This window comes from Bemisia tabaci, chromosome 5 (genome assembly GCF_918797505.1).
Source record: "Bemisia tabaci chromosome 5, PGI_BMITA_v3".
NCBI classification, from domain to species: domain Eukaryota; kingdom Metazoa; phylum Arthropoda; class Insecta; order Hemiptera; family Aleyrodidae; genus Bemisia; species Bemisia tabaci.
The window spans coordinates 38,827,281-38,848,549 of NC_092797.1; the positions used below are offsets into that span (position 1 = coordinate 38,827,281).

The 21,269-nt window shown below is 37.5% G+C and overlaps 2 protein-coding genes across 5 annotated transcripts; one reads left to right on the plus strand and one right to left on the minus strand.

Annotated features, from left to right (window-relative positions):
- The first annotated feature begins 932 nt into the window (after window positions 1-932).
- Window positions 933-12,759, plus strand: LOC109040836 (protein D2). 4 transcript variants are annotated; one of them, XM_072300677.1, is made up of 7 exons: window positions 933-1,096; window positions 2,000-2,295; window positions 3,838-3,967; window positions 5,654-5,791; window positions 9,391-9,469; window positions 10,330-10,620; window positions 12,456-12,759. In XM_072300677.1, the coding sequence occupies exons 1-6, from the start codon at window positions 958-960 to the stop codon at window positions 10,541-10,543; spliced, it is 996 nt and encodes a 331-aa protein (XP_072156778.1). In that variant the 5' UTR covers window positions 933-957; the 3' UTR covers window positions 10,544-10,620; window positions 12,456-12,759. The 4 variants fall into 4 exon arrangements, with proteins under 4 accessions (XP_072156778.1, XP_072156779.1, XP_072156777.1 ...); XM_072300678.1 differs by having other exon boundaries at window positions 936-1,096; window positions 2,099-2,295; XM_072300676.1 differs by having other exon boundaries at window positions 940-1,096; window positions 1,985-2,295.
- Window positions 11,350-19,850, minus strand: LOC109040834 (uncharacterized). Its single transcript, XM_019056916.2, has 2 exons — window positions 19,428-19,850; window positions 11,350-12,643 (listed from the first exon to the last, which is right to left on the minus strand). The coding sequence occupies exon 1, from the start codon at window positions 19,844-19,846 to the stop codon at window positions 19,484-19,486; it is 363 nt and encodes a 120-aa protein (XP_018912461.2). The 5' UTR covers window positions 19,847-19,850; the 3' UTR covers window positions 11,350-12,643; window positions 19,428-19,483.
- Window positions 19,851-21,269: the final 1,419 nt, after the last annotated feature.

Sequence of the window (21,269 nt, forward strand, 5' to 3'; positions counted from 1 at the left end):
AATTTTAAGTAAAGTTTAAAATTAAAGTATACCTCATATCGTAATTTTTTAGGGGAAAAATAAAACTAACACTGATAGGAGGGTAAAAATAGGGCCGCGAAGCGGCCCATTGATGGCGCGGAGCGCCTTCAGGGGTTTGGGCCGCGTAGCGGCCAGGGGGCGTAGCCCCCTAGTAGCAAATAACTCTCCCATTACGTTTGGTGCAATGCGAGAAGTATTCATGCAGTCTTGCAGGCGCTACTATGAGTTTGACACCGACGCGACCGCACCGTCTTCGGCGCGATTATTCGAACTGGTGTTAGGATAATTGCAGCATTGAAAAATGGGGCTTAATAGGCCCATGTTATGTTTCGACGCCGTATGAGCAGTCCAACGATTGATGTTGCCATATTTTCATATTACTGGAGACCGTCAAAGTGACGTTTGGCGTGCAACTTAACCCTAGTAAATTCTTCTTTCTTCCATGCGCAGAAAGGTTTGATTTCTTCATAAAAGACGTTATTACCACGGTTAAGGAGTTAATGTAGGGTTAGGATATCCTCGCTGCTTATGGTGTTCACACCGCGATCCTGCAATCTTGGAATCGAAGGATTGCGGCAATTTTCCAGCTTTTTGTTTACTCATTTTATTTTCGTTTTTTTTAAATGAGAAGGAATGCTTGAAATATATTTATATATAGTGATGATAATTTGTAACATTTTGTGAAATTAAGGACATTTTAGAGTAAACGTCAGTAAGGCATGTACATACTGCTGACGGAGATGAATCACAGTAGGTAACACGGTTTTCAATCTCAACCTCTAATCACCCACATTGGATAAACGAATAATGTGACTTCAAAGTTATTTTGCTCGCATTAATCATTACTTTCAATACCACACCAGCCGTGCCTTATTAGCCAGCATTATCTGCGTGACAATCAATGATGACGTGGATGCGTAACCACTGATGTGCTAGATGTGCACTAGTTCATATTCTTCAGATGTTCTTCAAATATACGGATATTTTCACAGAAAAAGGCTGTTTGTTTCGTATCGTCTCACCTCTCAAAATGATAGCTTATCAATGAAGATTTTCTTTTCCGTTAATAGTTTAAGTGAGTTACAAATTTGATCTATAGCCTGCAAAATTACACAGGTAGTTTAGTGGGTGCATATTTGATGCTGTGCGTGATTGACAAACGACGAAAAAATTGAAAAAATAAAGGGAAAGGAAAAAGTGACGAGTATATTCAAATATTTGCATGAAAAACATCCTTAGGAGAGATATGTGATAGAGCTAAAGGACTTTAACTCAATGATTAATACAGGAATGCTAGATCATTTTAGGTTTTTTGTCCCACCTGAACCCTGGTTTCACTTCATGTCGTTTTACTCGAACCACTCCGTTAAAATTCAAACCTGAAAGTTATTTTCACCTGAAAAGGAAACAATTTCAACAGGATTATAATTTTAAGTTTTTTTTCAAATATGTTTTTTTTTTAAATTTTAAAAACTTATACATGAGTATCTATTTAAAAGTCCATTTTTCTGAAAATCTGAAATAATAGTTTCTAAATTTGTTCTACTGACGGGAAATATTGTGCAAGTTTTAAAGAAGATGGCTAAATAATTTTTTTCATATCAACAACTGTAAATGTGTCTTAAGTCTTAATAGCAGTCTTTCAATGCCTGAACTTCTTAGGATAAAAACTTTTCAGAGAAGGTCGCGTCTCTGAAAAAACTTTTTTCAGAGACGCCTACGATTTGCTGTTCCCCAAACGAATGAATGTGACTACATTTCAACTTTACACGATTTCCATACTGGTAAATTTTGTCATTACCAGAAATTGTCAAATATTTCTGATTGAAAAAATCACTGACTTTTTTTTTTCTTTTTTTTTTCTTTTTTTTACTAGATACACTAGAAAATTAGCAACATTTTGATATTTTTGTAAATTTGTAAATATATTTAGTAGATTTTGTAACCTTGGAATGCAATTAAGTTCCTCAAACTCTAGGAAACAGAGGAAATTTGAAATCCGCATCAATCATAGAGTTGCCCGATTATTTTCATAACTGTCCCCAGAAGACTCTATTAAATAGTGTCCTGTGGACAGTTACAAAAATGATCAGGCAATGTCAAGAGACTTTCGTGCTACCTATATCACTTCATTTAATTTACACACTTGCTGTAAGCCATGCCGAAAAATACAAATGGCCAGTTGGGATACAGCCGATCAAAATGCAAGCCGCATTAATGAAGCACCGGATTATCCCAGACTGCGTTGATGGCATATCCAAGTATGATCTGTGGGTGAGTTTTCAGATCTATTCAATTTTAATTTATGTATGTTTTTATTTTGTTGAGCAGCACTTCATAGTATATCACAACAAAACTGATGATACAATTTGATACAAATTTTTAGACGTTTCATGACGCCTTGGAATGCCACCTCATCAAGGGGAATCTGAGGACACAGAAAGACATTCCATCTAAGCCAAGGAGGGGGAACTCTGCCTAAAATATTTGAAAATTGAAACGACTTAAAGGCTCAATGAGTCATTCTTTCCTTCCTAGACCTTAATTAAGACGAAATTCCGGAGATATCAGGAATTTCTCACCGTTACTACGCAAAATGTCTTACATTCTTAGTTTAACCCATGAACCTACCATAACCATTCCAACCTAATTTCATACACCCGAGCCTAACTTAAATCTCAAGCGAATTTAATGCCCGCTAACTGAAAAACCCTGTTTTATTATTGATTTTTGAAACAGAGATCTTGTGCGTAGCAGGGATGTGCGATTAAAGAACTTTATTTTACGTAAAATTTCAGTAACATTTACATAACATTTTCATTTTTACGTAACATTTTTACGTTTCAATCAGAACATTTCAGAAGAAACACGATGGTGCTGCGGTTTTTATGGGAAACGAACTCACAAACTCCAAAAGAGTTCTTGATTTTAAGGGCGCAGTGTGAGGGTGAGTATGAGGGTGTGTGTGTGTGGGGGGGGGGGGGCGTCGAATATGTTATGGTGAGAGTCCATGCTGTATATCTATACCCAAACTCTATACATCCACGGATAAGGAGGAAAGACATTACAGGATTACCACTTCGTGAGGGGTAGGCAGGATCTCAAAGGCTGTAGCCACAACAGCCCTGATAATTTATTCGTTCCTTATTATCTGTGCATGGAACGTTTGATTGTAACACAGGTAGACTCTTGCCATAACGTAGGCGCGATTACTTCTGTTGTGGCCTCAACTTTGAGACCTTTTGTTGAGCATAAGGGTTTGTTTCAGAATTACCAATGACACCGTCGTGTTTCTCGTAAAATTTCACAAAGATGCAATAAATTGTACCCATTTACATTGCAAATCCCTTTGGTCTGCAAGAGGTCCACTACTGATTAACAAAAAACCTAATGGTATGGCTGGATGATCAGATAGTTCTAAAACCAATAATCATTTATGCGAGACCTTAAGAGCTGCTAGGATTCAAATAAAACTTTGTCGTTTACATGATGTAACTTACCTCTTTAAGTAAATGAACTTGAATATGCTCCGGATCATATAAAATTGACTAAAAAAAATCTTTAATATATACTTACATAATTCATCATTGAGAAGAAGTCGCCTTCGTATGGTAGTTTTATGTAGACTGTAACAAGTCGATTAAGTTGTAACAATGGTATAATTTATTTCATTGAAATGATAGCATTGTGCACGTACATTCTTCAGCTTTGCTGATAAGTTCACAATTTTTAATACGTGTCAAATTGTTAGTAATGCAAATGGTTTTTTTGGCATATTTCTGAGAGTTAATTAAGTTTACTTTCGGGTTTTTAAAGGCTGAATTCGAAGAAGACAAAACCATATATTACGGAAACTTCATTCAACCAACGGCTGACACAGAATGGTTGGCTCAGCACATAGAATGGGACGCAAAGCAACTAGATCATTTTACAATGATGCTTTTGGGTGAGAATTTTTCTCCGAACCAGATAACTTACGTAGATATTTCAGGGATAATGCGATAGTGTGAATATAATGTCACCAATTCTGCCGTGCTAAGGGAGAACGCCGTATGAGCATTCAAGAGTTGCCGAATTTCCCTGGATTAAGGATGTGTTTTTTACGAAATTTGTGCATATTTTTCCTTGAAATTTTTCCAGATATTTTAGATTAAATTGCGAGCAAAATTGTATGAAACTTGAAAACTTGAAAAACCAAGATTTTTTGGTCTAAAAATGTCAGTGACGGTAATGTCATCATTTGCTTTGCATGCATCCATGCAGGCTCATGAATACTGTAAGTTTCCAATGGTTATGATATTCTCATTTAATCAATCTATTCCACCAGGGCCGGATTTTCCTACTTGCCGCCCATGGGCCGCCTGTATTTTGCCGCCCCCTTTTCATTCGTTTTGAAACATCAATAAAAACCATCAAGTGAACGTGCCAGCGGGATAGGGGTGCATAAGACGCGTTTACTCGTGTTGAACACATTTTTTGGGAAAGCCCTGTCAACACTACTAGCAAATGGTCGCGGAAGTCAAGTTTCGTAAACCTATCTTAATGGACAAGGCCTTCCATTCATAAGAAATGAACGAAAAAATTGTGAAAGACCAAACACAAAATTTGATTTAATGATTTTAACTTCCGCCGCCGCGCCGCGCCGACCGCACCGTGTTTGGCGCAATGCGTGAGGTATTCATGCATTCTTGTAGGCGCTATCCGTTTCACGCTAACCACAATAACCGCACTGTGTTTGATGCAATGCGTGAAGTATCTGTGCAGCCTTGTAGGCGCTAATATGTGTTACATGCCGATTGCCGCGCCGAGGGCTTCTCCTTTTCATCTCAAGTCCTCGTCATCATTTCTCCCAAAGTCGCGCCGTTCCAGGCCAAATTGTGTGTTTGGTTTCTCTCTTAGCTCTACTAATTAAAGGTGCTGTTTCTCGTATCACTGAAAGACAACAAACTTAGAAATTACTATACTCTCAGGAAATGAGAGATTTTGTAGCCTTTTCTCGTTTGTAATTTTTTTTTCTGTATCCGATTTTTTTTAAACCTTCATCCTTTTTTAAACCTCAAATCCGGCCCTGTGTTCCGCATAGGTATTTGAAAACATTAAAAATCAAACTGGCAACACTTCTAATCCTGTTCTTGTGAAATCACCCATTACTTTTTTCTTTTGAAATTTAATTAGAAAAACGGAATGGAAAAGGTGAATTTCTTTATGACCATAACATTAAAACAACATTTTTATTGATTTTTTTTTCAATAAGCGGAGATTTGGCTTCTGGTTGCGTTGACTTTCAATATCCATCGTATAGCTTTTTTTCATTTTGTTGACATCAGAAAAGATTCGAAGATATATAATGGGTCTCAGAAAATTTATTCTTTAAATTTGTCAAATCTTTGCCAAAGGTAATCTGAAAAAGTAAGTAACACCCATAGAACAATTGTGAAGAAAATAGTTGAAAATTATCATCTCATTCCCTTCAATAAAATATGAAAAAGAGCACAAATGTTGAAATACTAAGATCGAGAAGCAGGATGTTTAGCATCACTCATTTATATTCTTATTTTTATATATATTTATGTTTTATTTTTAATTAATATTTTTCTTTAAATTTTACCACCAATGTTCTGAATATTTGTAGGTCTGGACGAGCCAACGGAGAAAAATCCCAGTAAAAGAGAATATATTTTCTGGCTTATCACAAACATTCACTCATACGCCATTGAAGGAGGAGACGAAATAATTGAGTACAAGCAACCAAAAGTGGCTCAAGGATCAGGTAAATCTCGCATTTATTTGAAGTTTTATATCGACGCGAGGAGGTTCTTTCATCGAAAATTCAAAGTATATTATACAAAGTAAAACTTCACGCGGTCATGGATGCATTAGCAACTTTCTGCTTATAAAAGCCAGTATGTAAGTATTAGCCATTTGACTTTCTTATCAATGCGACATTTTTTTGGCGGTATTGCAAAAACGTGTTTCAAAGGACCTTATATTTGTAACTCGTCTTACAAATAAGTTTTTTGAATTTGCACATAGCCAATGCAGTTTCCATGAAGAAAAAACAAGCAGGAAGCTCCAACGCATTGGCGTCGGAGAGCGGCTCTGGGGGCAGTAGTTGTAGTCAAGAATGAGGGCCTAGACACATTTTGTCATTGATGTACAATCCGACAACTGTCGATTCATGTTTTGTAACTTAGCAGATTTACGTAGCCGGTGTATAAATGTGTATTGGGCTTTGATATGGCGAATACATGGCATTATCACTTGTTGTATACTTTTAATTTTGAAAGCTCTTTGGAGGTCCGCTTCCTAAAAAATCTCTGGTTGATAAGTCGTTTAGCGAGGCTGCAAAAAATTTGCATTTTTATATCTGAAAGTGTAGGTATTGGTTTTTTGTATAATTGTTTTTTTGGATTGCTGGAAAAGTAACGCATACTTCTATAATTTAGGACTGAGTCAGGGAAATATAAGGTTCGTTAAATAGTAAATATTCCTAGTACCGTGTGACACTATTGTTAACGAAAAGTTTTTGCAACTTGTCAAAGAGGTTGTTGAATGATCTTCGAATAACTTTTGATGAGCTAGAGGTAATGGTTCTATCTGCAGCTCGTGGACTTCTGTACGATATTGTCCAGAATCATCTAAATTTTCAAAAAGTGTCCGCTTGTTCGATACCCAATTTGCTCATTCATGCATACAAGGAGAAGCGCATGAAAGCTTTAGCAGACATTTTGGAGATGAATCAAGAATTAGATGAAGAATTTATGACTTAAATCACGGCACCTTAATCACGGGATGACCTTAATTACGGCAACTATTTATTGTCCATGAGATGCAGATGGTTCCATTTCCCTAGCTCATCAAAAGGTATTCGAAGATCAATTTCATCAGCCACCCGTACGAACCACGTTTCTAGTGACCCGTACTTGCTTCGCACGTATGAAACATACAATCAGAGAAAACAGAATTCATCTTACAATAATCAATAATCAGTAGGACATGAATCGTTGCGATGTATAATACGACATTATAATGCGGCATTACTATTGTAATTCATTTTAATGTTTAGGGGCATTATAAATCATTATTGCCACGTCGGAATGAAATGTTGTAGACTGAATTGAAAAGCATGTTGGCAAAATTTATTATAAAAATAGTATAACATGTAGGTACATAACATAAAGGTAATACAAATTAAATGATTAGAGCGTGTATATTTCATTACATTATAGGTATATTACAATCATTTTTGTCATTGTTGGAAATTTTGATAGTTTGAATTTTGATAGTTGATAGTTGATAGTTTGAGAGTTGAAAATTTGGTTATTTTATTTAGTTAAGGTGATTCGATAGACGCCATATTTTGTGTCAGAATGGCATGCGACATATCCCATCAATTGGTTCCATTTTTTCATTTACTCATCATTTTTCTCCAATTTTAAGTTTCGCAATTCTGTTTTCAGGAGACTAAAGCACTCACTTATCAATTTGTATATTTATATTGAGTTAAGGGTAGAGACGTATTCCTCACCGGAATTGAGGAATGGAGGTGTTACAGTAAGTCCGGCATTAGGTTCCATTTCGACATCAGCGACGATCAACGCTACGATACTGGAAGCCAGTCTTCCGATATTAAATCCCTAGCGGGGAAGAAAAAAAATGCCTAGATTTCGCTAAAAATCCCTAAATCCCCAGATTTGCTCAAATATACTTAAAAAATCCCTAGATTTTGCAAAAAGCGCCATTTTTTTATGAAGAATCATGATGTCATTCGATGTAGCGATTTGCAATATTTAAATCTGATTGGCTCGTTTGAATTTTGGCGCTCTCTGAAAGCAGTGCTAATCCAGACCAATAAAATGAAAGAATATTAGTTGATTTCTTATTATTAACAGGTTGAATGCAGTTGAATGTCAAGTACATCGAAGGACGCAATCGTTTTAATTTCCGGCTTATTTGCGGGGAAAATAGTGTTGCCAAAAAGGCCTACAAAATATAGATGAAAAAATGTTTTCGATTGTCGAAGCTAGAATTGAGGTTAAAAAGTTGATTTTTGGTAACTTTACCTCATCAAAAAAAAATCCCTAGATTTCCTGAAAAATCCCTAAATCCCTGGAAATTCCGGAAAATCCCTAAATCTAGGAATAAACTCTTAGACATCGGATGGCTGTTGGAAGCATTAGAGTCAACATTTGAAACGCTGCTGCAGAATTTGCCGGGAGTATAATCGAGTGTTGAAAGTCAGTAGAATTGAACAATGTAATAATTGCTTTCCGAAATAAGCGTTATAATAAAAAAACAACGAATCTGAACTGTTAATACTGGAACACACCTTCTGTAAATGTACCTTGCGAGAGATAAGTAAAAAAATAGATGTACTGGAGGAGAAGTGCTTCTCCACAGAGTTTGAAGAAGGAAAAAAAATGCCCAAATTTACTTACTTCAGCATTTTCGGCAAAATCACTGCAATTTCCGAACCTTTTTCTGGCCAGGGGCCAAAATTAAATGATTATGAAGGGCCACTTAGATGTTGTAGATAAAAATAGGACTGTTGAAAAATTCGCCGTTTTCAATAAATATGTACCCGGAATGGAAGACATCTAGGGGAAAATTGTTACGATTTTCCGATGCAAATATTTTCCTACAATCTATTTTCCTGCGTTTTGGGATTATACGTACTAAGCAGGCTAAGGGCCCGTTCGCCAAAACTAATCGGAACTGTATGAATGAATTGCTCCTTTTAAAAATCAAAACAATATCGAATTGCGATATATTACACAGTTAAGATAGGGCTATGTCCTGTCGTAAGCGGCGACATAAAGTCGATATCATTTCAATAATCGCCCCAATGGCCACGATAGTTGTTAGACGTTTACGGTTTCCCTGGTAACCTTTGTTTGCTATCAGCTGATATCGAGTAAATGACTAGGAAGCTCCAACCCAGTGGTTAAAGCTTCCTTAACCGCGAAAACTTTAAAATTCAAATTTTCAAATTTTGAACGTAAAGTACATTTTTTCCATCACGAGATAAAAGCACAAACAAGTTTTGAATTGTTGACTGTATCACCATGATTCCAAAAATACAATACACAACATAGCACTTACTAACAATAAAACAGTATGCAATAAAATAAAGTCATGACAAGGAACATAGCCGAAAATGGCGCCGATTCCCATCAACCAACGCGCGGTCTCTACAATGTAACATGCTGCATTGATACTCCCCAGCTGGGACCGTCCGGAATAGCAGCTCTAGTGCAAGCACCAGAGCCGCTAAAGAAAAAAATAGTGACAGCTAGGGTAAGCATTTATAAGTGTGTATGTGCAGTTTGCAGATGATTCGTATTATAACTATCTTGAAATCAATTTCAGGGGTTCACCGTTACGTGTTTATTGTATACATCCAACCGAATGATAATTTGACCATGACTTGGAAACCCGTAAACAGCACGTGAGTAAACCAAATCTGCATTGATTACAATCACCTTTCGTAATGATCCGAACTTCTTCAATTCAAAAACGTCAAATGAGCAAAGTTTCTCCATAGTTCGAAAACATTAATAAATTTTGCTACTATCTGTAATTTAAAGAATTGAAGCTACTTTGGCCCCTAGCTCAGATAGTTTTCATCGTCCTTGGCTCTTTGAATTTCCCAGTATTGAAGGATAAATGTCATGATGAATAGATATACTTGGTAATCACTTCGAATGTGTTTCGAAAAGTGCCAATACTGACAGCTAGAAGCTGCAGGTAGAAATCAAGGAAAACCCTTTTGGAACCTTGAACCTCTCAATATTGTTTTTTTTTTTTTCGTTACATATTTTGGGAAATGTAATCAAACTCATGAGAAAGACACTGACTGAGATAAACCAAAGTTTCAGTTTGTTCAGTTCACACAACCAGATCTGTACCTTTAGCCCAGCTTAGTAACAAGGTTTATGGTTGTAACAAGACATTTCAGTTCTCTCGCGGTAGTCGCGGGCAAGATCTGTTGCGGCGCACAGTGAATCGAGTCAATAGGAGAGGTCGGACAAAATTTGGAGACTTTAATCGCTAATAACTCCATTTCAACAAAATTTTGATTCTAAAAGTGTTTCATTGATTTTCTCGTAAAATTTTCTTCTTAAACCACCCCTTGAAATTTAAAATATGACGAAATAAACATGAAGATTTGCAGTTTTAGTCAAAAATTTTATGTCCGGCCTCTCTAATTGATTCGATCCACTGTGCGGCGGTAGGATCTATATTTCGTTGAAGGCTCGTAACTCAGAGTTATAATGTTTCATACTTAAGATTTTCTTCTCATTTTAGTTCTGAAACGCATCGAGCGAATTTCAACCAGCGGAAGTTTGCTAAAAAACACAAACTAGGAAAACCATGGGCGATGAATTTTTTCATCAATTATTGGCTACCACCTGGCGCTACTTCACCAGGGCCCTCGACGCTGCCCCAATCAACCCCCAACATCTGGCAAAGGCTCGCCGCCGAGGCCGAGGCCAAAGAGAAAGCAAAGCAAAATGGGTGAATCTATCAAAGAAAATAGACCACGAGCACTCTGAGGACCAATCCACGCAGGCTAGTATTCGGCATCATTTTTTATAGGTAACCTTTCTCCCGTTCATCATACTGCCGTACTAGGAAAAAACACCATATGAACCTTCAGGCGTTGCCAAATTTTCTTCGATAAAACACAAATTCTCTGGTAAACTTATGAATAATTTTCTTCCAATTTTTCAGAGAATATTCTTTGTATTTTGATCTAAAGTCCCTGAAAATTTCAAGGAAAAGTGTTCATAATTTTCCTCATAAATAAACATTTTGTCAAAGGAAATTTGGCAACTCTCGAATGTTCATATGGCGTTCTTTCTCAGCACGGTAGCATAGCCCGTACAATGACGTAGAATTAGCTCATCCCGAAAATATCCCACTATAATAATTGTTTTTATTTTCTTTCTTTTCTTTCTTAGGTTTTTTTTTGTCTCATAGTTTTGCACATCATTTTTGTAATTAAATCTACAAGAATTAATGCAAACAGCAACTCTATTTCATTCGTGTCATTATAGTTCGATTGAAATAAATATTCAGTATATGATGAGTGACGCATTGAGGGTTACTTACAGCACGGCCAAATTGGGCCTTCACAGGATGCTCGTAAAACTTCATTGTAAAATTATCTTGTAACCTTACAACATGTTCATTACGAGCGTGTGTAATATGTTACTCTAGTATACGTGATGAAATGAATGACACATAATTAATCTGAGAATCTCGTCTCGCTAAAATGCGCTACGCTATGAGGGTAATTAAAGGAGTAGTGAATAAGCTCAGGTCTGAAACTTTAACTGCTTAAATGTATTATTTACATAAATTTACATGAATATAATTTATTACAAACTTGATTTTGACATCTGCATCTAATTACATAAGTTGGGGCTTTGAAAATCCACTTTGGCGTTTATATCAAGTGTGTTTCAATGGCGATGAAAAGTACCTGCATAAATGCAACGACAGCCTAACTTGACTTTTGTAGCATTTTTCTAACAATGGAAGAGATATGTTCTTAAAACTTTCAGCCCAAATACTCACCGCAAAAGTGCTTTCCTCTCAAAAGGCACACTATGAATAACGTCCTCAAAACATGATGAAAAACTCTTTGTATCGAAACGAACGACTTCCTATTTACATTTATGTACACATAACAGCAAAACATATAAATACACAAAATATCGATCATTAACGAAAAAATAAATTAGAGAAATAAATAGATATTTGAAAATAGAAAATAATAAATTAATTCTTAACAATGTAATAAATACGAGAAAGTTAGAAACGAGGATCTATTAATGGTGAAATACCTATATAAATCTGCGTATACCTATTCTACCTTATAGGTATTGGGATTCGAACTCATTGTTAGTAGAAAAATAGGGCAATCATTTGGTTGGGTATTCATTTTGAAAATTTTGGGACGCACGCACGAGAACTGCGTTTTAATGCTGGATTGCAGAGAAATTTTACCAAAATTTTTAGTTTTGGTCACTGAGCTTATAGTAGATGGATGTTCAATTTGAAAAAGTTGACTGGTTTGTACCATCATCAGCTAAAATTTTGAATGCACTTCCTAAAATCAGCCGTGAAGGTCCTTTTAAGAGATTACTAATTGGAGCCCTATATTTTCAGCTCATCTTCAGAAAAAAGAGAGGATCTAAAAAATTCAATTAAATTTTCCGAAAAGACTGATATGGACGTTTTAAGTAAGAATTAGGTCTTGATTCATCAGATCGTCGTTGTTAAACACTAAAGACCGTTTAAAAAATGACTAGATAGCCTGGTAAAACCTTTCAGATGTTAATGAGTTGCATTGTCAATACATTACTTTGCGATTTTATCATCTGAGAAACATTCATTTTCAAAATTTATGACTTGTTTTCTTGCAGATCTTTTAACTAAGAAGAATACGATTTTGACTCTGGTTTCAATCTAACACTTCTGGATTTGAAAACTTGTTCTACGTGTGTTAAAAACTTATCTGGAAAGTTACGAACAAGCCTCAAGCAGATTCTTGTGTTGAATGTTTGCTCACCACGATGGTCCAAAACTTTGATGACAGAACAGCAAAACTGACCTGAAAAATAGAACACGGAAAATAAAATTTCAGATCTTCTGGCTGAGGTAAATAGCTGACATGTTCATACGAGAGAAATCATCCTTTCATGAAAAATAAACTCCTTTCCATATGAATCATGATGTTAGTTTTTTTTTTTAGTTTTTGATCATGATGCAAGAAGAGAGGAAACTATCAGTGGAGAATAGAAATAGCTTGCACTTATGAATGATAAAATTTAAAAAAATGTAAAAATGCGTATTTTCATCGCAAAGTATCAAAATCTTCGATTAGGTTTTACTTTTCTCTAAGGAAACAAACCAAAATAGATTGTTTAAGTGCTCTAGAAATATTCTTGAGTGAATGCAGAAAATTCACACAAAACTTCAAGAACACATGTTTGTCAGCTTTTTTCAAAATAAACGTAAAACGTAGGCGGAGATTTGAAATTTTGCAATCGAAAACATATGTACATTTTTCGACTCTAAATTTCGAAACGAAAATATATAGTTTCCTTTTTCCGTTCCATTCCAGGCTCTTCAGATTTTTAAATCTAAATTTTATCCTACATTTCCGTGGCTTGTCTTTTTCCACCGTTGTTGACTCGAAAAAAGCCTTTCTCTGATTTCAAAAATCTCAAAAAATACCTAAACATTGACGAATTTTCGTCCAGAGACATCATATCAGCTCTGTGCAAATGTCTCGGGCATTCACCTTAACTTTGCAAACCTTCAATCTTCATGATTACACAATTGACTCTTTCCCACCCTCCCCCTCTTCTTGGGTGTTTTCCAAACAATGCAAAATTTTTGGCAAGTACCTGCCGAAATTTCAAAAAAAGAGTGTGCGATGAATTCCTTACTTGAATGAAACAATAACAAGCCTCGAATTTGGCGTGCGATTTTAGACGTGAAAAGACATGTTTCAACATAAATAACCAAATGAAAGGAGAGACGATATGATCGACCTCTCTCTCATGCTAGAACATTCCTAGCCTTGCTTCGAAAATTCATTCACATCAAATTTCAATGAATGTGTGTAATTGTTTAACGCTTCAATTTCTTTTTTCTCAAGGTGAGTCGAGAAAAAAAAACTGTATAATGTCCCTTGTTATTCCTTCAAGAAGTAAAATGTGTTACCATCAATTATTATCCTTAAAAATTATAAGTTCACCACTTGGAAATATAGGAATCTACAGAATAGCGGTACCAAAAGTGGTTTTAAACTTTCATGTTCTGATGAAAGTGGCCCTATCATCTGACCTTCAGAGGTTATTACGAACTTACGGGTCAAAAATCTTGGGTCAACTTGTTGTTATTTTCGGGATCATCTGACTGTGAGAGTCTGAACGAGATCTCTCCTCTTAGTCACACCAACGAAGTAGTTTCATTGTATGCTACAAAATCCACCTTCATGCAAACTCTGGAAGTGTTGTGTATGAACTCAGCGACAGAATATGAGTATCGATTTCATCAAAACAACAGAGTTTATACCATTTGCTTCACCCACACTTCGTAGTATCCTTCTTCTCTTTTGACCTCATGTTTATGCCTTCCCGTAAAAATAAGTAAACTGGCTCTCGATTTAGGAAGAATAATAAGTAGCGTCGATTACAGGAGTACGAATGTTAGATCATCAAACTGAAACACACGCCCTGATATTCTACAAACAAAGGTTAGGAGTGCTCTGCCTTGCTAAGGAAGAACACCGTATGAACAGTCGAGAGTTGCCAAATTTCCTTTGATAAAATGTTTATTTATGAGGAAAATTATGAATATTTTTCCATGAAATTTTCAGGGACTTATTAAAGAACAAAATACAAAGAATATTCTCTGAAAAATCGGAAGAAAAATATTCATAAGTTTACCAGGGAATTCGTGTTTTATCGAAGAAAATTTGGCAACGCCTGAAGGTTCATACGACGTTTTTCCTTAGCACGGCAGTGCTCCTGCTCACTTTCATGATGTAGCACGAGCAAAAAGACATCTGGTGACTCATTCTGCTGGACAAAATATATTTTCTTTTTAGCTCCTGATATGTGTTGGTTTACATTTATAAATCATTTCCCATCAATACATATTGTATTATCTGGGAGTGCTTATGGTGCAAAAAAAAGAGAGCAGAAAAAAAAGGTTGACGCCGGTTTGCAAAAGACGAGAATATGTCAAAAGGCCGCTTGGATCAATTGATAAGAAGTAAGTAGGCCATTTGATTTGATTTTGGTTCAAGAATAGTACCGATTTCCTCAAATTATGCAAAGCAAAAGAAAAGAAAAGAAAACTTTAGAGTTTTCTTGCTGTTTTCTAAAAGCATTTGACGACTAAGCCGCTACGAAGCAGTCATAATTGAAAATAACAATTATTTTGCCACTCCTCATGAAATGAAGTCATAAATATTCCTCTCTGATATTTTCAAACAAAATCTGCGACAATGGTATTTTAGCAGATCCCATAAAAAGAAGAAGAGGAAAACATGGCACTATGCAATTCACAAACGGGAGAGAATTTCATAAAATCGATCAAAGACATCGAGTCTACCTATTTTCCTCTTTTTAATCAATTTTTCACGCGGCGATTAAATGAGGAAAATGTAATTTTTATGGAAGAAAAATTATCAATGCATATCTTATGAAATTAAAAATTGAACAAGAACTTCAATCAGCCTCAAGCAGGTTTGTAATTTAAGTTACGTATACTATTACGTGTCCTTATCGGTCACTTTCTTGCAAAAAACCAGTGCAATAGGCTGCCATTATGCATTACTCGGCAATTTGCTGGAATGTTGATATTCCGAGTTAGGTAAAGTGTCAACTAGACACCTCCTCATCAGATAATCGCCCACTGTTGCGCGGAAATTCTTCCAAATCTGTTTACAAATACTCGGAGTCTCAGTACTGCCATGCTCCGGAAAAACGCCGTATGAACCTTCAAACGTTGTCAAATTACTCCGGGTAAATGCGAACTTTTTTGGAAACTGCGCGGATTTTTTTCTCGAATTTTTTGTCAGAAAATTTCACTCCCCATTTAAACGAGCATGTTTGAATACTTTGCGGAAAAAAGTTCATAAAATCTCTCAAAAATAATTATTTTTAGGACAAAATTTGGCAACATCAGAATGTTTACACGGTGTTTTCGCTCAGCGAGGTGGCTATCCTCAGCTTGCGCTTAAGAAGTGACTGAAGCAGTTAACACTGATCAGAGCGGCACCAAAGAGGCAGCAAACCAATGAGATTCGATTAGAGTAGGTGAACTGAGATTGAGCATGGAAGAAAATGGCGAAGTTTTATCAGAATAAATTCAGTATGATATCCAGACTTGGTAATGACGATTCCGTACTGGAAATGATTGATGACCAGGCATGAGACAACAAAAAAAAAAACCTTTAGCTCCTGACATTTTTCGACAGTGGATCTAGATTTCAGGTGCAGATCTTCAAACACCGAATGAAATAAGAAAATATGTGACTCATTGATACTCCTGATTTCTGATACGTGAAATATGTAATTTATGTGTAAACTTCATTACTTGAATTCTAAAGATAAAACGGAAAAAAATTTAATCTTCTGCCCAGGTCAGATATGATAACAGGATTTGAATTTTCCACATTTCCCGATTAAAATAATTGCGCGGTGTTCACCTATCACTCTATCACTTTACTTCTAAAATATCATAATCTGCAAAAAAAAATACTTCCGGCAAATTCACAAAAAATCCTGTACTAAAAGGCGGAAAATAAAAATAAAAAAGTACTGTAAATTTGATAAAACATTCACTCAAAACCGCTAGTTTCGTTTGTTAGGTTATATTTTAGAAAAGAATGTGTGTTTAAAACACGATCAATGCCCTTCTTGTGTAACTTTTTTCCGCACTCAATTATTGTTTGCTTTTACTTTCACTGTGAATGGTAGTCATTAACTGGACGTGGTAAAAGAGGTAGAGAAGTCTCGGAAATTTGTCCAGGACATTACAAGGATTACATTTTGCAACAAGGAACCACTATTTCTGTCTCATTTTAGAAACAACATCTATGCCATCGGCTTCCCTATGCAGATGCGTGCTTTCATGGAAGAGCGAGAGATAGTGATACCTTATTTCAAAATGAAATTTACTATATCTGACATCTTAATCACCCTTAACTCTCGTTTGTGTCTCGGAGTCTCGTTGAAGTCTCGTTTGGGGAGGGGGGGGGGTGTACAGCTGCTATTAAGTGCCGTGCTTTTTACGGAAAACCAGACAACGAATTTTCTTGAAAATTTCCTTGATTTCCTGCTCTGATAGTAGAATATTCTGCATCAATTTCAAGCTAAAAAGTCGACTTGTCCCTCTTCGAAAAAAACTAGGAGCGAAAATTTTGAAACGCCGCAATGGAGATGCATGGTGTCGCACTTTTGCCATCGGCATTTTCTTCATTTTTTATGAGAATCACTGCAAAAGTGAAAAATCCTAGGAAATAGGTTCCAAAAATTTCAAAATTTCTGAGAATGCAGCTGACTTTAGAGATTATGACGGTGCTGTTTCAGCACACGTGCGAAGCAAGTTTCACCTGGCGCACGTGGTCGTTTTATCTGGTTCATTATATTCGCGCACCACAAACCAAAGTATGAATGAAGCTGATGAACAAATACTTTTTAACAGAAAACTGACAAACATTCTAACTTGATGTTTTGAGAATTTATCCTTGATAATGAAAAAGCTATTCACAGAAAGTTTCAAAGTGTTACCCTCTGTTAACAAAATAAAACATGAGGGGAGATTAGACAAAATGAAATGCAGTTTTGGCTAATTCTGGTAAAGTTTACCTAATGTTTGAGTAAATATTTGAATCAATTCTTTTCTCATGACTCTATTTTGCCTTTGAATCCATTCTTTAGTTACCGAAAGTCTGGAAATCTCCTTTCTCGGAGCGGTCTTAGGCGATTGGTGAAACCACAGGACCTAAGGAAATTAAGTATTACGTTCCTAACACTTATCCGCTGTGAGTGAATATTTCGCAATTGACAACCGGCTCACACAATATTAGATCGATCTTGCCTCCTATTACGATTTTTGGTCTAAAAATCATGTATGGCTTGCAAGTTTTGAAACAGGCGACTGAGATCGTATTTCAATTCTTAGCCAATTAAGGTGATTGCGGAAAATAGATCCAATGAAAATTCAAAGCTATTCACTAAGCAATCGGTCGTTATTTCGTAAACAGTGGAGTTTCCTCACCGGTAAACAACGATTTCAGAAAAGCGGTTTTTGAGGCATTGCATGAGAATAAGTAGTAATTTAACTCACATTCTGCAGAAGACTTAAATCCAGAGAAATTCAACATGACCCGACTTGTCAGTAATTACCTACTGACCATTTTTTGGGGAATACTTAAAGACTAAAATTAGCAAACCTATCTCATGGACCCAAAAATCTGCCCCGGACCGATCATGAAAATTTTATGTTGGCGCGTTAAGTTATCTGTTCACCATGTATCGCATAGTTGGGATAGGGGTCTGTCTTGAAAGGGGGAATAATTTAACTCTCTGGGTTGGTTACATCTGGTCTAACTCATATTTGAAATGTTCATGTTTAAAAAGTAATGTGATATGTGTTTTTGTGACGGTAACACAAAAAAAATATGATGCCGAGAGTGGCTTCCAAAAGAGAGCAGTTTTTGATCTCTTTTAGAAGCCCGGGAACTTTATCCACATGTATCTAAAATGAAACCTTAGGATATGACAAACGCAGTGTAAAAGTCTTAACTTAAGTTCAAACCTAGTTTTTGGGCCACAACATTGCTAGATTTACTTCGTTTGGCATTGAAAAAATTCGGATTCATAAGCTATAACTGTAAACTTCCTGTGGAATTTTCGCCAAAAATAACCTTGAACCTATGTAGAAATTCTTACGGAGACTTTACTTGTATCAAGGTTTTATTTTAGTCACATGCCAATAAAATGTCCAGGCTGCTAAAAAAATTCCTTTTTTACGGGCGCTCTGAACATTCTTGTAAACAAGAGTTACTTCGAAAAATACGGTTTATCTTGGATTTATGAACGCGAATTTTTTCGTAAGGTCAAAAAAAGTGACACCCTCACACTCTAGTTTAGGAAGCACGCCGTACATAAATTTGAATATTGTCATATTTTCTGAAAAACTGTGCCTTTTACAAAAATGAAAGATATTTCAGATTTTTAATACATATTTTTGCGCGAATAATGTTCTGGGAAAATGTAAAAGAAAATTATTCTTAAGTTTCCCAAAAAATCCGTTTTATGACAAAGGAAATTTGACAATGCTTGAAGGCTCATACGGCGTCCATCCCTATACGACGGAGGAATAAGTTTGCTTCAGTGGAAGCACCGATGCATACTTCTCTTTTATTTTCCTTCAAGGTAGAAAAAACTTCAAATACCAAGAAAAATTTCTTGCTGGATCGACAAAATTCCTCTTCAATTAGCTACGACGGAAATTTCTCGTTAAAACAACAGAAAATCCCTTAATTTAAACAGTATTTCAATTTTTCAAAGAATACCATATCACTTTAACGAGATTTCCGATTGATCCGAAGAAAATGTCAGCCACAGTGCATCCTCCCACAATGCCTGGTGCCAAATTACGATTAAATTAATGACAAAAGCTGTACAGAGGCGGATCCAGATATTTGGCAACACCGGATTTTCTCCATTTGAACCTTTGCTAAATAATCGATTCTTGTCGGAGCACTTGGCCTCTCCAAGAATCTATACATTCCATAAGTTTAAATGGAAGAAAGGCAATGTTGCCAATTTGCTAGATCCGCCAATGAAGCTGTAAAATACAATTCTTACCACCGGGTAGAGTTCAGAAGTCTTCAAGGTACAGATCAGTTTCCCCTGGGACCAGGTCATGAGTACGGACACACTTCCTCAACAGTGACAAGAGGCTCAGCCTGGATCTCCTGGAAGACGACGGGCTCGTAGTGGTCGATGACGACAGGGGGTGACGTGAAGACGTTCAACTCCGCCTTCTGGTGGTGCTCGACGACCATTGGTCGCTCGTAGTATTCGATGACGTACGGCTTAGCGTAATGCCTAACGATCAGGGGCTCGCCCGGCTCCCCAATGATGATCGGCCCGGGAACCTCCCCCAGGACACTCTTCAGCTCACTGATGATCGCCGCCTCGTCGATGTTGATCTGCTTGATCTCGTAGGTCTTGACCGGTTCCAGCGCGGCGTAGAAGTGATCCTCGCACGGCATCGACTCCATCACAAACTCGGACGGGAATTCGTAAGTAGGCGGCAAGTCTAAACAATTGCTGAAGATTTCTTGGGAGTCTGCCCGCACGGGACGGCTTTCTTGAACTTGGCGTTGGACTCGTCCTCGAAGGGGACACTAAGAGGCTCGAGCTCAATGCTCTCGGGGGTGAAAAACGCCACCGGCTCTGGCTCGGACGAGGGGATGATTTCAATCGCGGAGGGTGCGTTATCTGCCTGAGTTAGGATTTCACCCCCCTCGATGGGGTGGACCTCGAAGGCGGGGTTGGACGCCAAGGCGATGAGGTCTTTGTCGATCTCGTCGTAGATGGATCGTCCGCACACCCGCGATTGGCAGTCCTGCTCGACCGAGTTCGGGATGGCGAACGGGACTTGGTCTTCCAGGACGAGGAGACTTTCGGGGTTGGGGTTGGTGGTCATGACTTCGCAGGGGCGTCGGAGGGAGGAGCGGCTGCGACGAAAACCGGGGCCTCGACCAGTTCGAAGTTGGAGACCGGGACTGTGTACACGTCATTGTTATCACCGCCGAAGACGATTTGGTCACCCCCGAATTCCGGTGCGGTCTTGACCCTTTTCTTGGTCTTCCGTTCGGCGAGCTTCACCTTGATCTTGCTTTTCAAGGCTGGGCGTTGCTCGACTAGCTCGCGGAACTTTTCCTCCAGGTATTTCGGCTTTGAGAGCCTTTTCATGCGCCTTTTCGACAAGGACTTCTTAGCCCTTTTGAGGGCTTGCATGCTCAAGGGCACCTCCTGATCAAACGGATTGAACAGTTCTGTCAAAAAGCTCGGCTCGGCATTCGAAACGCCTAAATTGACTTTTTCCAACTCGACACTTTCACTACTTTCACTGCTCTTCGGTTTCCGGACGGATCGACAGGAGGTAAAGTTCACTAGCGCCAGGAAAGGTATCAACAGCGCGGTTCTCATTTTGAAATCGGGTTTGCGGCTCGGGAAAACAAAGAAAAGCCACGGCGGCTGAAGACGGCGCGCACTGTCGACAAACTGATGGCTGTTTTGCTGTTGTCAGTTTTTATATCAGGCTTAAAAATTTTCAGCGCCGGCTCGACGCTCCACGGCGCCCGGTGGAGTTTATCGTGCGATGGAAGATCGGTGACCGCCGTTTCGCGATTTGAAAGTTTTTTTTTCTTGTGGTATCGGTCCTATCGTTTCTGGCGATGGTCGGATTTTCCAGCTCGATACTCCTTTTTTTCGCTTCTTACCTTTAAGATACGCGAGTCAGCTTTGCCGTGTCGTCGTACACCTGCGCGCGGCTTATCGGGGAGATGGTGAGGTAATAAGCTTTCTGCGTTTACATCATTTCTCCCGAAATATTTTGATTGTCAAAGCTGGTCGTCTTTATCCTTGTTTTCATGGCAGGAGTTATCATTTTTAGTGATGAGTTGAGCAGGGGGGACC